The 24,273-nt window shown below is 40.9% G+C and overlaps 1 protein-coding gene across 2 annotated transcripts in view; it reads right to left on the reverse strand.

Moving 5' to 3' along the window:
* Positions 1–24,273, reverse strand: part of Lmnb1 (lamin B1) — a 62,045-nt gene that overhangs the window by 23,090 nt on the left and 14,682 nt on the right. For both annotated transcript variants that reach the window (XM_008840982.3, XM_029567480.1), the window contains exons 2-5: positions 12,796–12,952; positions 10,968–11,093; positions 7,344–7,514; positions 5,960–6,085 (exon numbers count right to left, since the gene is read on the reverse strand). In XM_008840982.3, the coding sequence (XP_008839204.1) occupies positions 5,960–6,085; positions 7,344–7,514; positions 10,968–11,093; positions 12,796–12,952 (580 nt within the window). The remainder of the gene's footprint in view (positions 1–5,959; positions 6,086–7,343; positions 7,515–10,967; positions 11,094–12,795; positions 12,953–24,273) is intronic.

Consider the following 24,273-nt stretch of genomic DNA (forward strand, 5'->3'; position numbering starts at 1 on the left):
AAGGCCAGCCTGGTCTACATAATGAGTTCCAGGCCAGCTGGGGCTACAGGGAGACCCTGCCTCAAAAAGACAAAAAAAAAAAAAAAAAACCAAGCTGCAATGTGAGAATCCACTGCCTTTCCCATGCTTCTTATACCTTCTTTCTAAACAATCTAAGTTGAAAACACTGTCTCTTTACTTTATTTCACATGTGGGAGGTAAAGGACAGAATGGGCCACAAAATGGACTCTAAAGAGATGGCTCAGTAGGTAAAAGGCACTTGCTTAATTAATAAGCCTGACAAACTGAGTTCCATTCCCTGAAACACCCATGGTGAATGATGAGAAATGTCTCTCACAAGTTGTCCTCTGACCTCCACATGTGTACCATAGTACATACACATATACAATAAATAAAATGTGCCCAGCAGTGATGGCACACGCCTTTAGCTCCAGCATTCGGGAGACAGAGGAAGGTGGATCTCTGTGGGATCAAGGCTAGCCTGGTCTACACAGTTAAGTTCCAGGCCAGGTGGGACTACAGGGAGATCCTGTCTCAAAACAACACAAATAAACAGGCAGGTGGATGGATGGATGGATGGATGGATGGATGGATGGATGGATGGATGGGTAAATGTAAGAAAATTGACAATATATAAATGATTTAAGATTTAGAGGTAAGGGGGCTGGAGAGATGGCTGAGTTAAGAGCACTGACTGTTCTTGCAGAGGTTCACTTCCCAGCACTCACATGGCACTAACAACTGTCTATAACTCCAGTTCCAGGGGATCCGACACCCTCTTCTGAGCTTTGCCGGCACTGCATGACATGGGTACACTTACACACATGCAGGCAATACACTCATACATATAAAAAATAAACAATAGGCATTTTTTAAAAAAGATTTAGAGGTAGGCTCTGAAACAATGTAAAGAAACCACAATGTATATTTTACTAACTTTGACAATGTGGGCTCCAGTTTATTAAGATATGAAATCCAAATTTAGGCATAAAAATTTTTTTGTACTAATTGTGAATTCTTCTGGGGTTTTTTGGGGGTTCTTTCTTTTTTCTTCGTCTTTTTGAGACAGGGTCTCCTTGGAGGACCAGCTGGCCTGTAACTCGCTTTGTAGACCAGGCTGGCCTCAAACTCAGAGATCCTCCGTCTGCCTCTGCCTTTGGAGTGCTGGGACTAAATGTATGCGCCACTATGCCCAGTGAATTCTTCTGTATTTTAAATGAAAACGTTTTATGTTAAATAGCTGAACTTGTATCTGTGAGGTGAAATAAAAGAAAGCAAAATGAAAAATAAAACTCACCTGTGCTTTAATATACTACTGTAAACTCCAGACTCTGACGGACCAGAATGTCACAGCAATATGTGCAACTCCTAATTCCAGAGCAATACTGCTGTCATTATACATTTAACTTATCTTCTGAAAACAATATTTTAAAGGCTATTTAAATCTCAATTTAGGAAGCTGTATTAGTCACTTTTCTGTTGCTGTGATAAAACAACATGACCAAGACAATTTATGGAAGGAAGAGTGCATTTGGCTTACAGTTCCAGGTGGGGTAAGAGGTCTATCATGACAGGGAGCCATTGCAGCAAAGGGGGCCAGCCACAGCACAAAGCTGAGAGCTCACACCTTCAAGCAGGCACAGGAAGCAGAGCAAAGACTGGAAATCTGGAAGGCTTAAGAACTCTCAAAGCCCACCAACAGTGACATGCTTCCCACAGCATGTCACACCTCTATGACCTTCCCAAACAGTCCTATAAACTGGGGCCCAAATGTTCAAATACTTGAAGCCTATGAGGAACACTCATTCAAACCACCACAGAAGTTCACTAGCACTGGTCACATATGAAAAACTCTTTTATGGTCTAACAGCACCATGATGAAATTGGCATGACTCAACAAACACTACAGTTATACAAGAAACTAATAAAACAGATCACTTTTTTTCTTTTTGATGACTTTTCTAAGACTAAACTTACCAACTAGTAAAAACACTCAACAAAACATTTTATCAAGCTAGGCATGATAGCACAAGCCTATAATCCCAATCTTTTGGTAATTTGAGGCAGGAGGATTAGGGTAAATTTCTGTCTTATCAAGGTTATATAGCAAGTTGAAAAACAGCCTGAACTACAAAGGAAGATGAAAGAAGTGTGAGCATGTACGGGTGCATGCACACGTGTGTGTGTGTGTGTGTGTGTGTGTTCATATATTCTTCACCAAAAATATCAATCATTAATGAGTAGAGGAAAAGATTGCCTCAGCTCAGATAAATTAAAATCCATTCTGGCTAGCCATGCGTGGTGGCACATGCCTTTAATCTCAGCACTGGGAGGGCAGAGACAGGTAGATCTCTGTGAGACGGAGGCCAGCCTGGTCTACATAGTGAGTTCCAGGACAGCTGGGGCTTCGGGGAGACCCTGTCTCAAAAGGACCCAAAAAAAAAAAAACCCACCCTGGCTAAAGTAGGTGTTTGTCTCGTTCTAAGGCAGTAGCTCCTAAAAATCCCAAGGACTGAAGAACAGTGTTTAAAATGCACTAGCCTGAAAGCACTTGTAAAGGGTGTAAATAATAGAGTTAGCAGAAGACAAAGAAAAGACACAGCCTGAGTTAGAGGACCTGGCTATCAAGTCTTATATTTAGCAACAGGTAAGTCTCAGTCTCCTCAGCTGTAAACTAAAAGCAGGCTCAGGAGAGGACGACCTGCAAGTATAACCAAGAGGGAGAAGCAGCGGGCTGACAAAAAAAGGGGTACAGAAGAGTGAAGCTGAGGCAAGATCTAGAATATGGTTCATCTAACAGAGAAAAGCAGTTGGTGCCAATCCAAAGGGGCCTATTTCTAGAATGGTACCTATTTAGTGCTACAGTCTGAAGGCTAATGCCCTCACCCCTATAATTCAGGTTGAAAATTCTACTCTCCAACATGATGGTACTGAAGCCCTTATGACTAGAATTAGTACCCACATATAACAGGCCCTGGGTAGCTTATCCGCCCTCTTGCCACTGAAGACACAATGAAAAAGCATCATCTAAGGATAAGCAAATGGGCCCAGTCACTCAATCTGCCAGGGTCTGGATCTGGGCCTGGGCTTCCCAGCCTTCTGAATTTCAAGAACTGCTAAGAACTTCCCAGCTTTTTGACTGGTGTCTGGGGAGACAGTTCTGTTTGGTAAAGTGCTTGCCACAGAATCATGAGGATATCTGGCTTGGATCCCCAGCAACTTCATAAAAAAGCCAAGAATGGTGATACATGTTTGTAATCCCAGAGCTGGGGAGTTAAAACCAGGAGGATCCCAGGGCTTCCTAGCCCATCAGCTTACCCTAATTGATGAGCATCAGGTCCTAATGAGAGTCTTTGTCTCAAACACAAGGCAGAATGGTCCTAAGATAACCAAGATTGGCCTCAGGTATTCACACACAATGTGAACCTGCACACACGTGTAACCCACAGACATAGGAATGCATACACACACACCCCAAAAGAGAAACAACTGCTATTTATAAGCTATCCACTCTAACATTTTGTTAAAGCAGTCCAAGAACTAAACAGATGGTGTAATGGAAAACAAATTACCTATGAAATTCCTCAAAGAAAATCTTCAGTGAGAGTCAGGTACAAAGGGAGTACTGACAGGGAAGAGAGAAACCCTTTGTCAGCCTCAAGCTCTAAGTCCTCACACACACACCTTGCTCTGTGGTTTGAACAAGTGGATAGCTCTATTGGTACAGGAAAATTCCAAACCAAACTATAAAATAATTTTAAATTTTGTATGAAATAAAAGTACATATTATTGGCAATGTTAAAATTTCTATTAACTAATTGTTTTATATGCTATTTTATATGACTCATTTTCAGCTTTATTTTCTAAACTACAATAAATGTTTTATTTTAATTAGAAAGATCTTACTAAAAATAAAGTGACAAAAAGGAACAGGAAGAAAAGCCTGCTCAACTAAAATAGCATAAAATTTATTCTTGTGTGAAAAAAATATTAAGAACAAGATTTTCTCCCTTGAAAGAAAATAAAAGCTGAAGTTATTTCTCAAGAAATTAAATAAAGCAAGCAGTAATGCTGAATACTTGTAGGGTTATACATGTACTCTTTTTGTCCATAATCACCCCAAAATGAAGTCAACTTGAAGCCAGGTCCATGTCTACTTTGCACATCAACTTGTATACAACACCATGTACTGAGCAGGCAGCCAGTCATCACAGCCAACAATGCAGTAGTTTGTCACTTAGATGTACCAATAACTGAATCTATTACAAATAACAGTATCTGCTCAGGTGACTTTTGGGAGGTAGGGAAGGATTTTGGAACAGCATCTTACTAGGTAGCCCTGGCAGGCCCTGAACTTGTTGTAACCCTCTTGCCTCTGCTCTCAAGGGCTGGGGTTAGTGGTGTGCACCACCACATCTGGCTATAGGATATTCATGCAATGAAAAAAATCTGAAAGGGGCTGGAGAGATGGCTCATGGACTGCTCTTGCAGAGGACCAGGGTTCAGTTCCCAGTACCCACATTGTGACTAACAACCATCCATAACTCCTGTTCCAGGGGATCTAACGCCCTCTTCTGACCTCTGCAAGCATTGCATGTATGTGGTGCATTTGAATACACGTAGGCAAAGCACTCATGCACTCATACACTCATACACATTAAAAATAAATAAATAGGGGGCAGGAGAGATGGCTCAGCAGTTAAGAGCACTGGCTGCTCTTAAGGAGGACCTGAGTCTGGCACCCAGCACCCACATGGGTGGTAACAATCATCCATAACTCCAGTTCCAGGGGACCCAACGTCCTCTTCTGATCTCCACAGGCACTGCACGACATGGGTGCACTTATATACAAGCAGGGAGTACACTCCTACACTGGGGGAGAAGATGCACAGCTGTTACTTTCAAAACCTGGAACTGTAGAGAAGACCTCTTCAAAGAAAGGTAGCATGAAAATAGTGTTCTCTGTGCAGCAGTGAGTTCAAATTCACAGTCATGATTCTTACAAGGGAAGGAAGAAGCAGTGACACCCAGGACAGGGCCCTTTACCTGACAGTTTCCAGTTTCAAGTCACTTTGTTGCTGTTTTTTACCTACACTAAACATTTTTAAAACTTCTCTGTGAAAACAAGGCAGGGAGCAAATTGCCCTGGGTAAACGCTGAGAATGGATTAATTCACGACTCTACAGACTTTTAAAGCTCCCAGTTGAGTCTGAGTATCAGTGACTTGACAGTGAAATTACATGCCTGTTTTTAAAACCCATCTGTGGAGTTAGCAGAAAAATCTGAGGAGAACTTTTTAGTAGATAGCTGGGAAGACTTGAAACAGGTGGTTTGGGCTGTTTTTTTAAGTTCAGCTTTTACATTTGAAGTTATCGTCATTGCTGATGCAATAAAATAAGGCTATATTTAGTCATTTGAGGAACTTTTACTTGCTTAATACACCTAATGTATTAGCTTGGAATATTTCAATGTAAGAATTCTAAAGAGTCTAAGCAGAATTTAACTTTTTTAGAAGTATAGGCATTTTCTTAAAATGAGAAAAATACATTTATTAAAAATTTGCATCTGTAAATACAGTCTACACTTGGTGAAATGGTACACAGGTATTTTGCTGATGAAAAGGAAATTATCTCACTAGATTCATTTTGAGACTCAAAGAAAGAAATAGAAATGAAACAGGACAGTAGGAGCAGTTTTGTTTCCAAATATCCTTTCATAATTAAATTTTCGTCCGTATTTCACTCATATCAAAACAAAACAAAACAAAATCAAAATAATTAAAAAATAAATTTGTTTTCTAAAAAACCTGGAAAAGCACCAGGTTTTTTAAACTGGAGAGAATAATGTCTTATCTGTGACAAAGAAGAAGTGACATCAGGCAGGCAAAGCATGTAGGCTACTATGGCAGGGTGCCCTGTCCAACTTAACTTCAATCTGCTCAGGCAAGATCCCTACTTACCTCTTTCTGAAGGTTAGACAGCTGAGATGAAAGGCTCTCGATCCGCATACGGCTCTCCATCAATTCTTCCCTGGCACTGTTGACCGTAGAAGTGTTCATCTCTGAGGACAGTCTGGCATTCTCGAGCTGGAAGAAGTGGGAAGTCACCATCAGTCCTACCTAGTCTATCAGAACTAGCAAATGAGGAAGCATGACGCACCTCAAGGCATTGCAAATCTAAGTTCTGCTGGTAACTGGCTGATGAAACACAGGAAAAGCATCTTCAATTTGCTGAAATTTTCATTACCTTAAGCCTGTCTTTTAGGCTCACTTCTAAAAATGTGTTAGCAATTTTAATAAATTAAAATTACCAGTCAATTACCCAGTTTATTTCGTCAGCATTTTATACACTAAAACTTTACTGCCTACATAACATTGCTAATAAGGAAACAACAGTAGAAACTTGACTATAGTGATATTTGTAGGAAAATAAATATTCCAAACCCACCAAATCTGCAGAATACATTTCATATTAGATAGAAACACTTCCTTTCAGAAGCAAAAGCAGGCCCTCAGATAAAAATTTTTTTTTTTTTTTTTTTTTTTTGGTCTTTGAGACAGGGTCTCCCTGTAGCCCCAGCTGTCTTGGACCAAGTAGGCCTCAAACTCAGAGATCCACCTGCCTCTGCCTGGGATTAAAGTGCCTAGGAGTGCTGGAATAAAGGTGTGAGCCACGACTCTCAGCTTTCCCTGATTTTCAGACCACAGTCTGTGATGGATCTTCCTTCAGCGCCTTCACTGCCTAGCTGAATGCCCAACGCGCACCACGTGCTAGACAACTGAAGGAGTTCTTTATAAGCTCGCTCACATTCAGAGCCATTTACTGCTTCATCTAAATGGCTAAAACACAACATGAACTGTTTGAGACCAAGCAATGGAAATTAAATAACTCCATGGTCCTAATTTTCTAAGTTTGCCTCTAACTATTTTTATTCAATCACACATTTAACACACAGGGTAAAATCATGAGCAAAACCTAAGCTTTTTCTATGAGCTATGTGTGCAAATGTGACATCGCCATACTTCCTAATGGTAGTTTGGCCCCTGAACAAAACACCCAAGGGGAGTGGCACATCTACACAATGCTCATGTGGAAGCCAGGAAAGGCATGTGTGGTGTAGCATCAGCAGTACGTGTTACTGAAGAAAAGCATTTAAGATGGCCAATGGAACAGATAAACCTTTGTTTCTAATAAAATTGAAATAACCTCATTGTCGAAATATTTCTACTAGCATTTAGTTTACATGAAACTACATTCAAATACTACCAATTTTATTTATTCATGGAGAACAAGGGAATCATTCTTAAAAGCTAGAACCAAAGCCACAGACGAGAGAGCACTCACTTTGGCATGGTAGGTCTGCTCCAGCTCTTCCTTGTACAGCCTCACTTGGGCGTCGTGCTGTTCTCTCATCTCATGAAGCGCTTGAGCCAGCTTGTACTCATACTCAATCTGACGCCCAGAATCCACCTCTACCAAGCGAGTCTCATGCTTTCTTCTTGTCTCATTGATCTCCTGCAAAGAGAAATACAGCGTAAAGCCAAGTTGCTTTGAACAGCGGCACTCATACAGGTCTGAGAGACCCAGGGCCATCTTCAAGGCCACCTGCAGCTTCGTACACCAGCATCCTTGTTTTCCTGTCCTGCAGCAGGCATGCAAACACACTACTGCCTCTTAGTTTCCAGGCAGAGTATTTCTGGACGTAATTAATGATATAAACGATCGTAGCTCAAGTCCTGGAAATTGTCCATCTCTTTTCAGGAACATAGCTATTTCATTTCTCTGAAGGCAAGGAATGGCCTGGATGACTTATTAAAGCACCATGCAACTGTGGGTAACTAGACAATATACATTAAATACTAAACACATTAGGTTTTCTAAATTGCTTTATTGACAATCCTATGGTCACCTCTGAAAAGAGATGGACAATGAAAGCTACATTTCCCACTCAGAACAAGTGTATATATGTTCAAGATAGAAACATAATAAAATTATTTTCTTAGACCAATATTAATGGCTTCTTTTACAATCTGATGTTTAGGTTATCAGTAACAATTTACAGTATCTTATTAATTTTTATTTTAAGAAACTGTCCAAATAACCTGCAATGGGAAATTTATAGCTAAGAACGTTAAGTCCACTAATAAATTTTTCCATTTTAGCATTTCACTATGCAAATATTTGTCTTTAATGGGAATGATTAAAGCCACAAGGGGGCACTATAACTCATTAATGTTGTCTATCTCTGGGGAACTCTGGAATTAAACCCAAGATCTCACATATGCCCCAGCCCTAAATGCATTTTTTGGTACATGTATTTTTCTGTATACCTTCCATGTTCTCTTAACCATTTAAGAGAAAAATGTACAAAATGAGAAAAATCAGAAAACCAGGGTTCAAAACCCAGTTCTGTTACCAACTTCCCAGAACTCAATCTGTTTAATGAAGCATATGATATTTAAATCGTGAAAACAGAGATGTGAGCTGTCCCCACTGGCTCCAAGTATTTGAACACCTGACCCCAGATGGTGCTAATTTGCACAAGTTTAGGGCGTGCAGCCTTACTGGAGAAAGCACGTGTGGGGAGAGGGGAAGACAGGCTTTGAGCATTTACAGCCTTGCCCCACTTCCAGTCTCAGTCGCTCTGCTTCCTCCAAGGGCTTGAAACGGTGAGCTCCCAGCTTTCTACTCGGCTGCCTCCCTCCTGCCATGCCTTCCCCCACCATTACTGACTCTTATCCCTCTGAAACTCCTTAAATAAAACTCCTCCTTCTACAAGTTGTCTTGATCATGGTGTTTATCACAGCAGCAGAAAGTAACTAAAATACAAGATGGAACAGGCCTAGTTCAGGAAAAACTAAGCCCCTACCAATGGATGTCCTTTGTCAACCTCCCTTGTTCTGTTTCCTTCCTTCCTCTTCTTTTCCCCCTAATGGCTCACAAGTAAGAATGTTTATTAATAGTGTCCTCAATGTTGGAAAAAGAGAAAATTAAGTAGTACTTCAAAATCATTCTCCAAAAGACAGCAGTCACATATTCAAAGACATGGCCACTTTAAATTAAATATTAAATTGTGTTACCATTGTTATTTTTCAATAATTTTATGTAGAAAAACATTTCTGGTTTCCACACCAATAACATTAAAATAACACGAATAATAATAATAAAGCAGGGACAATTATAACAAAGCAAAACAAAAACATTGAAAAATATGTTTTTATAAAGCAATACTTAAACAATTACACAATAATGCTTGCTATGGGTTACATGGAGCTTTCAATTACAGTATTTCATTTTAATTCTCATCACTCTTAGAGGAAAAATAGTATCAGTATAGTATCAGTATTTCTCCTGTTTGTTCTTTGAACGAATGCATGTGTGCATATGTGTGTTCACATGTGTAGGTACACATGTGTGGGTGCACACGGAGACCCAAAGTTAGCGTTGTTCATCCTCGTCAATCTCCACTCGCTGAAGCAGAGTCTCTCGCTGAGCCCCACGTTGTATTCAGCTAGTCTAGCTAGGTGGCTGCCCGAGGACCTCCATCTGCCCTCGTTTACATGGGTGCTGGGGGTCTGACGTCCAACCCTTGCAATTACTTGGCAAGTGCTTGATCTGCTGAGCAGTCTCCCTATTAGCATTTCACTTTAAATAACAAACTGGCTGAAACTGTCCCCAGACTCTGACTGCTTGTCCGGTTCATTTGACCAACCATACCTATTTTAATTACTGTTCTTTTTAAAATGAACAAATTCTTATTATTTTTCCTCCACCTTAAAACAAACTAAAAACATGTTTTTAATTGGTCTAGTAAATTTAAAAACATTGTTTCCAAAATTACACTACTTTGAAAAACACTTGAATACTTAATCGTTCATCTTCCACCCTTGGCTAATTCCAACCCTCTTCAGTTTTGAGGAACTGTCCCTCTCGTTTTCTTCCATGTTTTTACCACCTATTTCCCTCAATCACAGAAGTGAGGACCACAAGTGCTACTTAAACCTTACATCAGCTTAACCAGCTATAAATGCTGGGAGTAGCCAGACCTGATGGGGCTAATGACTGCACCCCTGGCACTCACACCTGTGTGTCCCTTTCCTCACAAGGTACCAGTCTACAGCAGGCAAGAGGAGAAGGATGTATGTCACTAGCAATTATGTTATTGAGGAAAACATGGCTTCTGCCTTGTCCTGCTCAGTCTTATGGCTCCCTTAGAAGAAAGCACATCATACCCTAAGTAGACATGTAGAGAAGACGGGTGATAAGAACTGAAGAGCCGTATGTCAACAGCCTCACAGTGATCTGAGGAGTTTCTTCTAGCCCAAGCTAAAGCCTGACTATAGGCTCAGGAGCCCATCTTCCAGATCCCTGACCTTTAGGCAGTGAGATGATAAAGGTATGGTTTTAAATTGCTAAATTTGGAGAGCACTGTTAGGCAGCAATAGATAATATCCTGGACAGTAATTAGCTACTCTGACAAAACCCTGTAACTCAAGTAAGTGAAGTCATTGTATGTTTCCTCTAGTGGCCTAAAGGTTTTAGGTTGAAGTACCTTGCAGCTTACCTGCAAAATAGCCCTTTATTCCCAAATCCTATCTTCTCTTTACCTTTTGTTTTTACCTTTATTTGGTGGTGGTGATGGTGGTGGTATGTGTGTGTATTTGTGTACGTGCAGGAAATTAAGTAGCGTGCCCACACAGAGGTCAGAGGACCATCTGAGAGAGTAGGTTCTTTCCTTCTATAACATGGGTTCTATTCTGGAGCTCAGACTTAAGTGGTACCCTCTAAGCCATCTCAAGAGCACAGATTGTTTTTTGAGACAGGTTCTCATATAGCCCAGGCTAAACTCAAACCCACTATACAGCTGAGGGTGACCTTGAACTGATTCTCCTGTGCTGGGATCACAGGTATGAGTCACCATGCCCAGTCTATACTTTTTCATTAAAAATAAAAGTTTTATATAATTACCTCTTCATACATGTTTTTACGAAACTCCAAGTCCTCGGTGAGGCTCTGACAACGATTCTCCAAATCCACTTTAAGCAAAGTTTCATCTGCTAACTGTTTTTTGGCAGCAGATAAGGAGGCTTCCAACTATTAAAAGAAAAATTCAAAATTACATAGCAATCATTTAGAAATAATTGTGAATCAAATCAAGTATTATAATTCCTATACATTTATCAATATATGATTATCTCATCTTAACCTTCACCTCAGAACTTCATGGTCATTTGCTGGTTCACCCACCCATATCAGTTCACAAATTAAGCTGTAACCCCAACTGGGAATAAAACAGGTCTCTATCCCTCACATTTCAACAATCAAACCAGAGGCCTGCTCAGTCATGACTGTGGGAACATAGTGCCAGATAGAAGAGGCCTCCCTTAGAGTGACAAGCACTCATGCTGTACAGCACTCATCAAAATTTTCTTTTTGCATCATATGGAGACTACTTGCAGAGTTGCACATCTGGTCAGACGCAGAGAACATACGTCTGGGAGATGCCCAGTACTAGGTGACACATCTGCAGTCAAATCTCTACAAGGCCCATGGAACACAGCAGAAGAAGGGGTAAAGAGGGGCTTAATGCACCCCTCAACTCTCACTAGTGAGGCTCCCTTGTACATCAGAGTGCGATGCAGAGAAGGCCACATCTGGCCAAGTTTTGGAGAATAAGAGACTACAGAATGTAGGATGGGATTCCTATACGGAACCTTACCCACCTATGGCTCAGGGACCATTGTGGAAGAGGAGACAGAAAGATTGTAAGAGCCAGGACTGGTTCATGATTACAGGGAGGTGGAGGCTTCCATCCAGGCCACTGAAGACTTGTTCATGTGAGCCTGTGGCAGTGGTGGCATCAAGCAAGGGACCCATGTTAGTTCAATTAAACAAGGGCCCAAAGGGGAGGAGAAAAATAGGTGGTGGGCCAGCACTAGATTAAGAACTGTTTGAGACTGAATGCTGCCAGATGAGGGAGAGTATGACTTACATACGACCACTGGATGGGCCGACTAGACTCCAGTGAACGCATTTACACTGAAGGATACTTGGGTATAAAACCTGAATGACTAGTACTCAGCATGTATGGCAGAGTGCATAGGGTTCAGTGGGGGGATAGGGAGAGGCATGGATGGATGGATGGATGGATGGATGGGGAGGGAGGTCTGGATTTCGGCAGAAATATATGAAATTTAAAAAGCTCAATAAAAAAATTAAAAAAAAAAAAATCAAACCAATGGTTTTTACCTAACCACTTTTATTTTTCCTGTGTGCAAAGGACAGCATTATATCTCTTTTCCCACTTCACACTTTGGTGTAATAATACAACCTTTGAAAACAGGAGACAGAATGAGTAGGCCCACAAGACCAGAAGAGCAACAAGAGCTATGTATCCAGACAGAAGGAATAACTAAGAAGTGATCCTGCTTTGCATGATTCCTTAAGAAAGCCACCAAAACACTCAAATAAGGGGCTGGAGAGATGGCTCAGGAGTTAAGAACACTGGCTGCTCTTTCAGAGGTCCCAGGTTCAGTTCCCAGCACCTACATGTCAGCTAACAATCATCTCTGACTCCAGTTCCAGGGGATCTGATGCCTTCTTCTGGCCTCTTCAGGCACTACCTGTATGTGGTGCACTTATATACATGTAGGCAAAACAGTCATATGTTTATATAAATAAAAAAATGATAAATATCCTCAAATTTTCAAAAAAGAAATAAAATCAATCAAGCCAACAAACCATGGCTTAAGACCTGCCAATTAACCTGTCATGTATGGATCAGAGCACATCTCACCTGGGCGATCTGGTCTTTCAGGTCTTCCAGATCCCCCTCTAAACTCTTTTTGTCACCAAGAGCAGTGGCCAGAGCTGCATCTTTTGAGTTCAGTGCGGCTTCATATTCTCGAAGCTTGATCTGGGCTCCGTTAAGATCAGATTCCTTCTTAGCATAGCTGTAATATGTGGAAAAACATAGACAATGTTACAACCCTGCCTTAGGCCTTCTCCTTGACTGAAGAAGTAAAGCTGGCAGCTTATAAAGACTGCCTGAACCCACTGAAATTACAGAAGCCAACCCAGGAGCATTAGATCAAGAGCGCTCTGGTAACTAATGACTTGGAACAAAGAAGCCCATAAGACGAGTCTCTGAATGAGAAAACATTGTTTATAAAGAGGCAAATTAAGGGGGCTGGAGAGATGGCTCAGCAGTTAAGAGCACTGACTGTTCTTGCAGAAGACCCATGTTCAATTCCCAGCACCCATATGGCGGCTAACCACCATCTATAACTCCAGTTCCAGGGGATCCAACGGCCTCTTCTGTCCTCCACTGACAATGCATGACATGGGTGTGCCTACCTATATGCAGGTAATATACACATAAGATACAAATAATAAATAAGATATTTAAAAGGGGGGCACATTAAGACAAAAAATGTTTATATTAATACAGTACCTACTATAAACCAAAACATACAGAAAAGACATAAAACAAAATCAAATTGAGTAATGAAATATTTTAAGAATTTTGTAACAGTGGTATACAGAATTCCCTTGATATTAATAAGAACTGATGCTAAGGGGCTTTATAAGCACCCTCTGTTCCAAACCCACATAAGAGCTTTCTAAATATTTTGAGGAAAAATTAACTACCAGAAAATGAGGTATGTTTTTCTTTTAATACTACTTGTCCATTGACTGAGGTTTATTAGCTGGGTGTGGTAGCACATGCCTTTAATCCCAGCACTTTGGAGGCAGAGGCAGGCAGATCTCTGTGAGTTTGAGGCCAACCTGGTCTAATAGCAAGTTCCAGGACAGCTGGAGCAACCAAAAGACCCCCCCCCCCGAAAAAAAAAAAAAAAAAACTTAACTGGAGTCTACTTATTAAATGGAGCTCAACATTAGAAAATTAAAATTCTTTAAACTTTTTTTTTGAGACAGGGTCTCACTATGTAGCCCTAGCTAGCCTGAAACTTCCTATAAACACCAGGGTAGTCTCAAACACAGAGATCTGCCTGCCTTAGCCTCCCAAGTGTGGGAATTAAAAGTGGGCACCTGGTGAATAATTATGTGAATTATATTTTAAAGGATGGTATTTTGGGGGGTGGGGGGGTCTTTCTGAGACAGGGTCTTCCTGTAGCCCCAGCTGTCCTGGAACTCACTATGTAGACCAGGCTGGCCTTGAACTCACAGAGATCCGCCTGCCACTGCCCCACAAGTGCTAGGATTAAAGGCGTGTGCCACCACGCCCGGCAGGATGGTATTTTTATCAGTTAAATAATTCTTTATTATTAGTTATTCAAGAAAAGCCTTAATTAAGTATACCAAAATTCTGAATACTTCTTAATTAAAACTGCTACTGTAGCCTGGGTGTGGTGGTGCATGCCTTCAGTCCTACCTAGCATTCTGGAAGGCAGGCGCAGGCAGACCTCTGTAAGTTCCAGGTCAGCCTGGTCTACATAGCAAGTCCCAAGCCAGTCAGGACTATATAGTGAGTTTGTCTTTAAAAAACAAGGGGGGGGGGGGGGGGTGGGGGGATTTCTAATATTAAAAAAAAAAAAATGGCTCACTGACCAGAAAATATAAGAAAAGACTTCTTACCCATTGTAGTATCACATATATAAAATTTCAAGGTTTTTTTTTCCCTCCCCCTAAATCCTGTATTTTTCAGAACCACAAGATGGCAGACTTGCTTTAACTGAAAACTGGTCTAGAGACAAGAGAATCCCACATTCACAATTTATAGTATCAGTCTGGATTAGTCAAGCCCTGTATCTCTACAGGAATACAACACAAAAGCTTGTCAAGAAGCCACCAGTGTATCCCATCATGAAATGACTAGAAGTGAAGTCAGATCCCTATCAAGCACACCCACGACTGAAGTCTTTGACTGAAGTCTTTTTATCTTTTGAGGCCGTATCTCACATAACAGGTACTGGCCTGGAACTAGGTAGTCAAGGATGACCTTGAAATCTGATTCTCCTACCTCTACCTCCTAGTGCTGGGATTATAGATATGCACCATCACATCCAGTTTTATGCAGTGCTGTTCCGAACCTAAGACTTCATGCATGCTAGGCAAGCACCCTACCAACTAATATTCCCACCCCTAAAGTCACACTCTACAAAATATTATGCAATATCTACAAAAGCTACTGAATCAAAATTACAAAAACTAGTATACCACTACCTCGTGTATAAATCAGAGATCAGAATATGATGCTTCGTGTCCCTGGCTTCATGTACCTACCTGTATGCAGTAGTCTATAAAATGAGCAAGTTCTATGAAGCATGATTATGTATTTAATATTTAATGACATTGATGTAATGAGGTAATACACATGTAGAGCTCAAAACTCAGTGTTCTATCAAAAGAAAGATTCAGTGCAACACCTTGTGGAATGCAGAAAATGTGAAATGCTAAAGACTAATCTAAGACAGCACATATACATGACTAGAATATAGTGATTTCTTCCACAAAAAACAAAACCAAGTAAGACACAGAATGGAGGGCTCTGAGCCACTCAGTGCTACAGTTAAAATTTTATGGGAGCTTTAAGGTAAATCGTGATAAATGCTGAGACTGTCTATTACAGTCAAATTCTTAGTCACTTAAAACATGTTCTATGAAAGTATAAGCCACCTCCTTAGAAACATGGGCTTAAAGATCTGACTTCCACCTTACCAAGCAAAGTAAGCAGGCATAAATCAGAAGCTAGAAACATGCTCACAGTTTAAAAAAAAAAAAACTGAGGCCGGGAGTAGCTGGCCTATGCCTTTAATCCCACCACTCCAGAGGCAGGCGGATCTCTGTGAGTTCAAGGCCAGCCTGGTGAGTTCCAGATTAGCTGGGACTACAGAGAGATCCTGTCTCAAAAAGACCAAAAAAATTTTTTTTCCCCACTTCTGAGTATGGTTGGGTAAATTGTTATATTTATATATGCAACAAAAGTAACCTTGTATGTCCCATAGTCAAGTAAAAAGAGTTTAAAACACTTGGCCTTTTTTCCTCCTGAAGTATATAAAAAGATCTATAATAACACTTCCCAGAGAAATGCTATTGGCAGATTTTTGGAGTATGTACAGGATTAGAAAGGTTTTTATCAGTTTTGGGGGTTCTGGGGTGTGTGTGTATGTGTGTTTTGTTTTTGTTTTTAATACAACAGTCCATCAAAAGATCTGTTTAGAAGGTGAGTGAAGTGGTAAGCCTCTAGGTAGTTATAGAACCAAACTTATCCAAGACCCAATAGATGGAAATTGACCCTACAAGTCGCCATGGTCGGGCTCATACATCAAAGACAGTGATGAGCACTATATTACACCCCACAAAGGGCTCCTGCAATTACTTCCCTTGGTACAAGGTCTGGTAGTTTGAATGAGGAATGTCCCCAACAGGCTCCAAGGATTTGAACATTTTGTTCCCAGTTGGTGAGACTATTTGGGGGAAGTTCAGGAGGTATGGCCTTGCTGGAGGAAGCATATCATCAGAGGTGGGCTTTATTTAGCCTTGCCATTTCCAGTTCTGGCTCTCTTGGCTTCCTGTATCTGCCATGCCTCCCCTCGCATGATGGACTCTTATTCCAGTAGATTCTTCCTTCAGTAAGCTGCCTTAGTCATGGGCTTTTTTTTCATTCACAGAAACAGAAAAGCAATATATACAAGGTAATAATTCCTTCTCACAGAAGGCTATGAATGAAATGTGTGTTTGTTTTTAATTGTACATGAATACTAATATGCACTTACATGCAAGGTACACTATAGGTTAGAGACAGAAAGGAGGGCTCAGTCAAGGTCCTAAATCTTGGTATCTATTCATTTAACTAAGCAAACATTACTGAATATTTACTATGTGTTTATATAAAAAAAAGAAAGATGGGCTAGAGAGATAGCTAGCGGTTAAGAGCACTGACTGTTCTTGCAGAAAACCTGGGTTTGAATCCCAGCACTCACAAGGCAGCTAACAACTACCGTCTGTAATTCCAGTTCCAGGGGAATCCAACACCTTCTTCTGACCTCTGCTGGAAATGCATGACACAGATTCATTTAAGTACATGTAGGCAATACATTCATATAGGTAAAATAAAAACAATGAAAAAAAAGCTTTTATATTAATGTATTTCCATATCAAGCGAGAGCTCTGAGGGCAAGGCCTCTTGTTATTCCTGAATTTTCTATACAGAAAACCTATAGATGATGATCTTGCTAAATGGTCAATGAATCTGAGACTGTGGCGTATTGGTAACAGACTACATACTTGGCATGCACAAAGCTGTGGGTTCAACTCCCAGTTCCAGAAAACACCCTCCCCAAAGTCTCATCCAGATCTCTTAACCTACATGAAATATGTCTTTTCCAAGAAGAAAAAAATAATAATAATAACTGAGATACTCTTATCATCTCTGTAATTCACTCTCCTAAAGGCCCTCCCTAACACCCTGCCAATGTTGATGAATCATGAAAACATTCTTAGGATTACACCCATCCCCAGACAAGAGCCATGAATCAGTGAGTTCTATGTCAGATGATAAGCCAATACCAAGGGCACATGGAGGCCATGCAGAAAGGCTGAACGTAATTCTGTCACAGATTTCTGTGTTCTTATTTTTCATTCATTAGACATGGCATAGAAAGTTCAAGTGCTATCAGCACATAGTCAAAATGTAAAAACTTCAGAACTGACATTCTAAAACACATACTTATTTGCTATCACTTAGCAGTGTCATATCTGACACTGTCACAAAAAACAGCAATTCAGACAGGAATCCAATTACTAGGCACTATTACTTAAGGTGTTAGAACACATTTTTCATTGAATATTTCTTTTTTGTATTTTTTCTACTTCTTAAAATATTTTACTTATTATTTTTATTTTATGTGTATGAGTATATTGCCTGAGTGCATGTAAGTATATCCATGTTGTATAATGCCCAAGGAGGAACTGGAATTACAGACAGTTGTCCGCTGCCATGTGGGTGCTAGGAATCAAACCTGGGTCTTCTGCAAGAACAGAGACCACTTAACCACTGAGCCATCTCTCCTGGCCCAGTAACTTTTTTAATTCACTTTTATTGTATGTGTATGACTGTTCTGTTTGCATGTATATAATGCACCTGTGTCATGCCATGCCTGCAAAGGCCAGAAGGTGTCAGATGCCCTGGAACTGGAGTTACTGATGGTTGTTAGCTGCCATGTGAATGCTGGGAATGAAACCTGGGTCCTGTGTAAAAGCAGCCAGTGCTCTTAATCCCTGAGCTATCCCTCCAGCCAAACTTTGACTATTTCTTGACTAAAGATTTGTTAGGTTATTGATCTGCCTAATTCGACTACTTCTACCTCCAGACAGAGACCTTAGTGTTTACAATTAAATTTAGCCATGTAAACCTAATATGAGAAATATGCACACTCCTGAAAACAAGTCATAAAACATACCAACTTCCTTTAGCTACTTTACACAAGAACCAAAACTTCAGCTGCAAGCAGGAGATAAGCAGTTTCATAAAACACAGTTGGCAGGTTATCCTAATGAAGAACTTACACCCCTCACAAAGCTTTCATCTCAAGAAAGCTGAATTGCAACAGAAACAGTAAGTAACTAGGTCTAATCAAATATGTGATCACTAAAGAAATAATCAGCTAGGTGGGATCATTCACTTTCCCATTAACATTCCAGGCCAGCTGGGGCTAAATAGTAAGACCCTGTATCAAAAAAAAAAAAAAGAATGGGGGGAGGGGAGAGGAGAGGAGGAGGAGGAGAGGAAGCACCTGGCATGGCCCCAACCCGAGGGAGGCAGAGGGGCAGATGGGCAGGAGCAGAGGATCTCTGTGAGACTGAGGCCAGCCTGGTCCACAGAGTGACTTCCAGATGGGCTGGGACTAGGGAGACCAGGAAGGAAGGAAGGAAGGAAGGGAGGGAGGGAGGGAGGGAGGGAGAGGGAGGGAGGGAGGGAGGAAGGAAGGAAGGAAGGAAGGAAGGAAGGAAGGAAGGAAGGAAGGAAGGGGGGAAAAAGAAAGCAAAAGTTTTTAGGAAAATGTTTCATTATTAGGTAATAACTCTACAGTGCATTTTCCTAAATCACATCACTTTTTTTTTTCTTGCTTGTTTCTTTGTTGTTGTTTTTATTTTTTATTTTCTAAGACAGTCTGGCTGGCCTCAAACTCACAGAGATCTGCCTCCCAAGTGCTGGAATTAAAAGTCTGTGCCACCATACCCAACCAAGTTTTTAGGAAAATGTTTCATTATTAGGTAATAACTCTACAGTGCATTTTCCTAAATCACATCACTTTTTTTTTTCTTGCTTGTTTCTTTGTTGTTGTTTTTATTTTTTATTTTCTAAGACAGTCTGGCTGGCCTCAAACTCACAGAGATCTGCCTCCCAAGTGCTGGAATTAAAAGTCTGTGCCACCATACCCAACCCCATACCACACATTTAGTATCTGGAAAATCATTCAAAACCTACTAAGTATCTGACAATAATAAAATACTTGAAAATGAACTGGTAAGAATATCCTAACATTTTCCCCCCTGATTTCTTGAGACAGGTTTCACTGTAGAACAGGTTAGCCTTTTATCTCTATATAAACAAGGCTGGCTTTGAACTCATCCTTCTGCCTCCACCTCCCAAGTACCGGGATTACAGGCAAGCATGCTCTGCCATTTATAACATAATAGTAAATGTGGTGGCGGGGAGTGACAGGACAGTTAAACAGGGAACAAGGAATACTTATGAAACAAAATTTGTATAAAACAACCCAATAGGTCGACTTCCAGGAACAAATACTTAATAAGAAGTGAGGTATTGTGAGGGGCACAGGCCTATCACAACAATCCAAAGACTGAGGTCAGAGGATGAGAAGTTCAAGTCAGCCTGATCTTATTTGCCCCACTTAAGTGAACATAATTAGAAGCTCTTTAAGGAATTGTTTAGTATAGTATAAGAAAAATATTGCCCTTCTATTAACATTTTCTTTAGTGTCAATGACTGACAAATGCTCATCTGGATGAAATTTCTAGTTTTACCAGTAGCACACTACAAATGAATAATTTTCAAAGAGAATGGCTCAGTGGGTAAAAGCATTTACTGCTCTTGCAGAAATGGATTCTGCTCCCAACATTCACATCAGGTAGCTTACAACCACCAGTAACTCCAGTATCTGATGCCCTCTGGCCTCCACAAGCATCTACATACATGCACTATACATAAACACACAGGCACACACCTACACATAAACACATCTTTTAAAAAAAAATCAATGAGGGGCTGGAGAGATGGCTCAGCAGTTAAGAGCACTGACTGTTCTTGCAGAGGACCCAGGTTCAGTTCCCAGCATCCACATGGTGGTTAACAACTGTCAGTAACTCCAGTTCCAGGGGATCTGATGCCCTCTTCTGGTCTCTGTGGGCATTGTACAAAACAGGTGCACTTACATACATGTAGGCAAAAACACACTCATACACATAAAATAAAAACATAAAAATAAAAAATAAGTGATTCTCTAAATCATTCACACTGTAACTATAGCAAAGAATCTATGCTCACCTTTAGGCCAAGATCTCTAAATATGTTTAAGTTGGGTTCCTTTTTTTACATAAGCGCCATAATTTTTACTTTCTCAAGTACTTTGTTGTTCTTTGATTTTTCACATGAAAATAAATGTGTAAAAAGTTACACTAAGGGGTTGATGAGATCCTCAGCTGGTAAAGTGTTTGCCATGCACCGAGTTTGATCCCCAGCCACACACACACACACACACACACACACACACACACACACACACAAAAGCCTATAAAAAGTCAGGCATGGTGATTAGGGCTTCTAATTCCTGTGTTAGGGACAGGAAGATCCCTGGTACTTGCTGACCAGCTGCCCCAGCCCACATGGCCCACCCCAGGTCCCTCCCAGTGAGACTTCTGGCCTCCACATACAGACACAAAAAACACACATATATACACATGACATTAATACTCAGGATACTAAGGCAGGAGGATTGTGAGTTCAAGGTCAGCCCAGGCTAGTGTGAGCCTGTTTTAAAAAAAAAAAAAAAAAAATCAAAGACAGACCTGATGGCGCACACTGTACTGCTAGCATTCAGAGGAAGAGTCCTGAGGACTGTCACAAATTCAAAATCAGTCAGGTATAAGCAGCAAAAGAAGCAAGCTAAAGGTCAATCAGCTACATAGTGAAGCCCTAACTCATTTAAAAAGAAAGGCAATTAAAAACCTCAATTATAAGTGTCTGAGTTCATGGAATAGCTACATCTAAGAAAAAGGCATAAAGTTAATTTCTAAACATTAATATATATAAAATCTGCCCAAGATTTTTTTACTATGCTACATATGCAAAAGTATGATCAAGGTCAAAAAATTGTGTTCAAGAAATGTTTGCTAAATGAAAAAACCTGATTATAAGACCCTTCTTTCTCAGAAAAATTGTGTGGGGTGAAAGAAAAGCATAATTTTTTCACTGATACCCATAACCCAAATTGTTCTGTAAAAAAAGATTTTCAGGCTGGGCGTGGTGGCGCACGCCTTTAATCCCAGCACTCGGGAGGCAGAGGGAGAAGGATCTCTGTGAGTTCAGGGCCAGCCTGGTCTCCATAGTGAATCCAGGACAGCTGGGGCTACAGGGAGACCCTGTCTCAAAAAGAGCAACAACAACAAAAAATTTTCTAATCTCCACAAAACGATTTTTAAATCTAGGAAAATAGGCACATTGTATATGGAGAGCCAAGCCAATTCGGCCCAGCAGTCTGTGCTGTTCATATTTTAATCTACCATAAAGTTCTTCTGAACAGCTGTACACAGGCAGCTGAACACCTCAACACTAACATATTCATTCACATGACAATTAAAACATTTCCTAGGGATTTCTTCACAATCGGAGCTCAGAATCTACATGGTCTTTATTGTCTATCCACAGTCCCAGACTTTAAAAATAAACCTTGCGGGGGCTGGAGAGATGACTCACAGGTCAAAAGCACTGACTGTTCTTGCAGAGGACCTAAGTTTGGTTCCCACTACCCTCGTGGAGGCTAACATGCATTGGTAACTCTAGTTCCAGGGATCCAACCCCCTCTTCTGACCTCCACAGGCACTGCGCAACACAGGTGCACTTACATACATGCAGACAATATACTCATACGCATAAAAATTAAATTAAATAAATTAACTCTGGCCCAGCATGGTGGTACAGGCTTTTAATACCAGCATCCAGGAGGCAGAAGCAGGTAGATCTCTGTCAGATTAAGGCCAACCTGATCTACATAGTGAATTCTGGGCCAGCAGGGGCCAGGGAGACCCAGAGACCAAACTGAACCAAAATAAAACAAAAATTAATGTGCGTATAATTTCAGCACTCTGTAAGCTGAGGCAGGAGGAGAGCTGGAAGTTTAAAGCCAGTTTGAACTACACAGTAACACCTGGTTTCCAAAATAAATCTTTAAAACGAAATAATCTTGCTCCAAAGTCATTGATCATGTTCAATACTATAAAGAGGACAGGGATGTGATCTACAATATTTCTCATAAAGAAAATTAGTGAACTTTCCTGCAATTAAAATAAGTATACTCAACGAAATCCAGAAGTATCACAATTCCCATTAACAAAGGTCTCCTTCTGGAATATGCAGAGAAAGATACTATATAAATACAAAAGCTACAAAGGTGTTTAGTGGTAAAATAAACTGATCCAGCAATAAATTAGCAACAAATCCAATCAGAATCAAAAAAAAATTTTTTTTTGAGACAGGGTCTTCCTTGTAGCCCCAACTGGGATTAAAGGTCAGAGTCACCAAGTCTAACTGAATCAGTCAAATTCTAACAAATCAAATTAAAATTAGGAAACTACTATTAATACAATTGGAACTGGACCACAGTACCATTTTTTTGAACAACAAAAGTTCACTGACATAAAGTACAGGAGGAGGCAACACTTAACAGTCTTTTTTTGTTTTTTTGTTGTTTGGCTGGTTTTTTGTTTATTCGGTCCCAAACAGCCCTGAGTCCAGGCCCTGGCTTCTAAGCACAGTGTCCATAACCTTACTCAACACCTGGAGGTGTCCAGTGCTTTCCAATCCCCACCACTGGACTCCCGAACAGTCCTGCTTGCAACCTGGGCTCCGTTCCCACGCAGAGTGCTTCAGCAATCAATCGCCCCACAATCTTGTCCTGCTGCTGGTGGGAGCAGATTTCTGCACCTGAGTCCCAACTGTACCAGGCACCCTGTTCCTGAATGACCTACCCAGAATCTGAACATGTTTAGTAGGGATGCAATTTTTTCTCTAGAGCAGCAGCAGGTCCCCAGTTACCACCTGGCTCCCTCCCACAAAAGCAAGCACCCTGACTGAGTCCCATGGTGGACACTGAAGAAGCAGCCAAACAGTTCTAGAGTGGTCAGGGCAGGAAGAGACAAGAGTAGAGACCTGATGAAAGGCTGTAAGGAACCAAAGAATAGATCTTGCCGACAATTGTCGCAGAAGAGTTAGCTCCAGACAGCTGTCAAGTCTTCAGAGGCAAGGGTCTGAGAATCAAGGCCAGCAGTTCTAACACTGGCAGCTTTCAAGAGCCAAGCATCACAATTCCCAAAGCCTGCACAGGCAGTGTAACAGAAGGTGCCACTTGCCTTTGCCTACCTACTGACAGCACTGTTTGCCCAACATCAATGCTAGAGCCCATGGTTTGAAGAACATCTCGGATTTCCATCCAGGTAGGGCAAAAGAACCCTCAGCCTACTCAGTGTGACACCTCCACTCCAGTTTCCCACTCTGTTTGAAATACCTGTGGTTTCTTTCCACACTGGTACAAAGACCTAAGCAAACAGAAAATGAACCCAGAGCTCCAGCTCACAATGTGCTGCCCATCCTGGTATCTGCCACATCCTGACACAGGAGCTGCCTTCCCAGGTGCTGAGCAGTACCCACAGCATGAGTTTCTTGTGTACTTCCTGACCCCCAATGGCCATGAGCTAAATAAGCATCTACTCATAAATTTAAGAATAAAAGAAATTGGGCTGGGGATGGTGGCACACGCCTTTAATCCCAGCACTCAGGAGGCAGAGGCAGGCCTGGTCTCCACTGCAAATCCAGGCCAGCTGGGGCTACAGGGAGACCCTGTCTCAAAAAGACCAAAAAAAAAAAAAAGAAAAAAGAAATTGACTTTGGAGTAAACAGGGGTCATGAAGGAAACAAGGAGATAAAACTTCTGGATCCATGGAACAAGCTGCTATAGAGACATTAAAAGAATAAAAAGAAGTTATTAAAAAATTTAAATGATAGCAAAAATTA

The sequence above is a fragment of the Nannospalax galili genome, unplaced genomic scaffold (genome assembly GCF_000622305.1).
Source record: "Nannospalax galili isolate Female #2095 unplaced genomic scaffold, S.galili_v1.0 scaffold490, whole genome shotgun sequence".
Lineage (NCBI taxonomy): Eukaryota > Metazoa > Chordata > Mammalia > Rodentia > Spalacidae > Nannospalax > Nannospalax galili.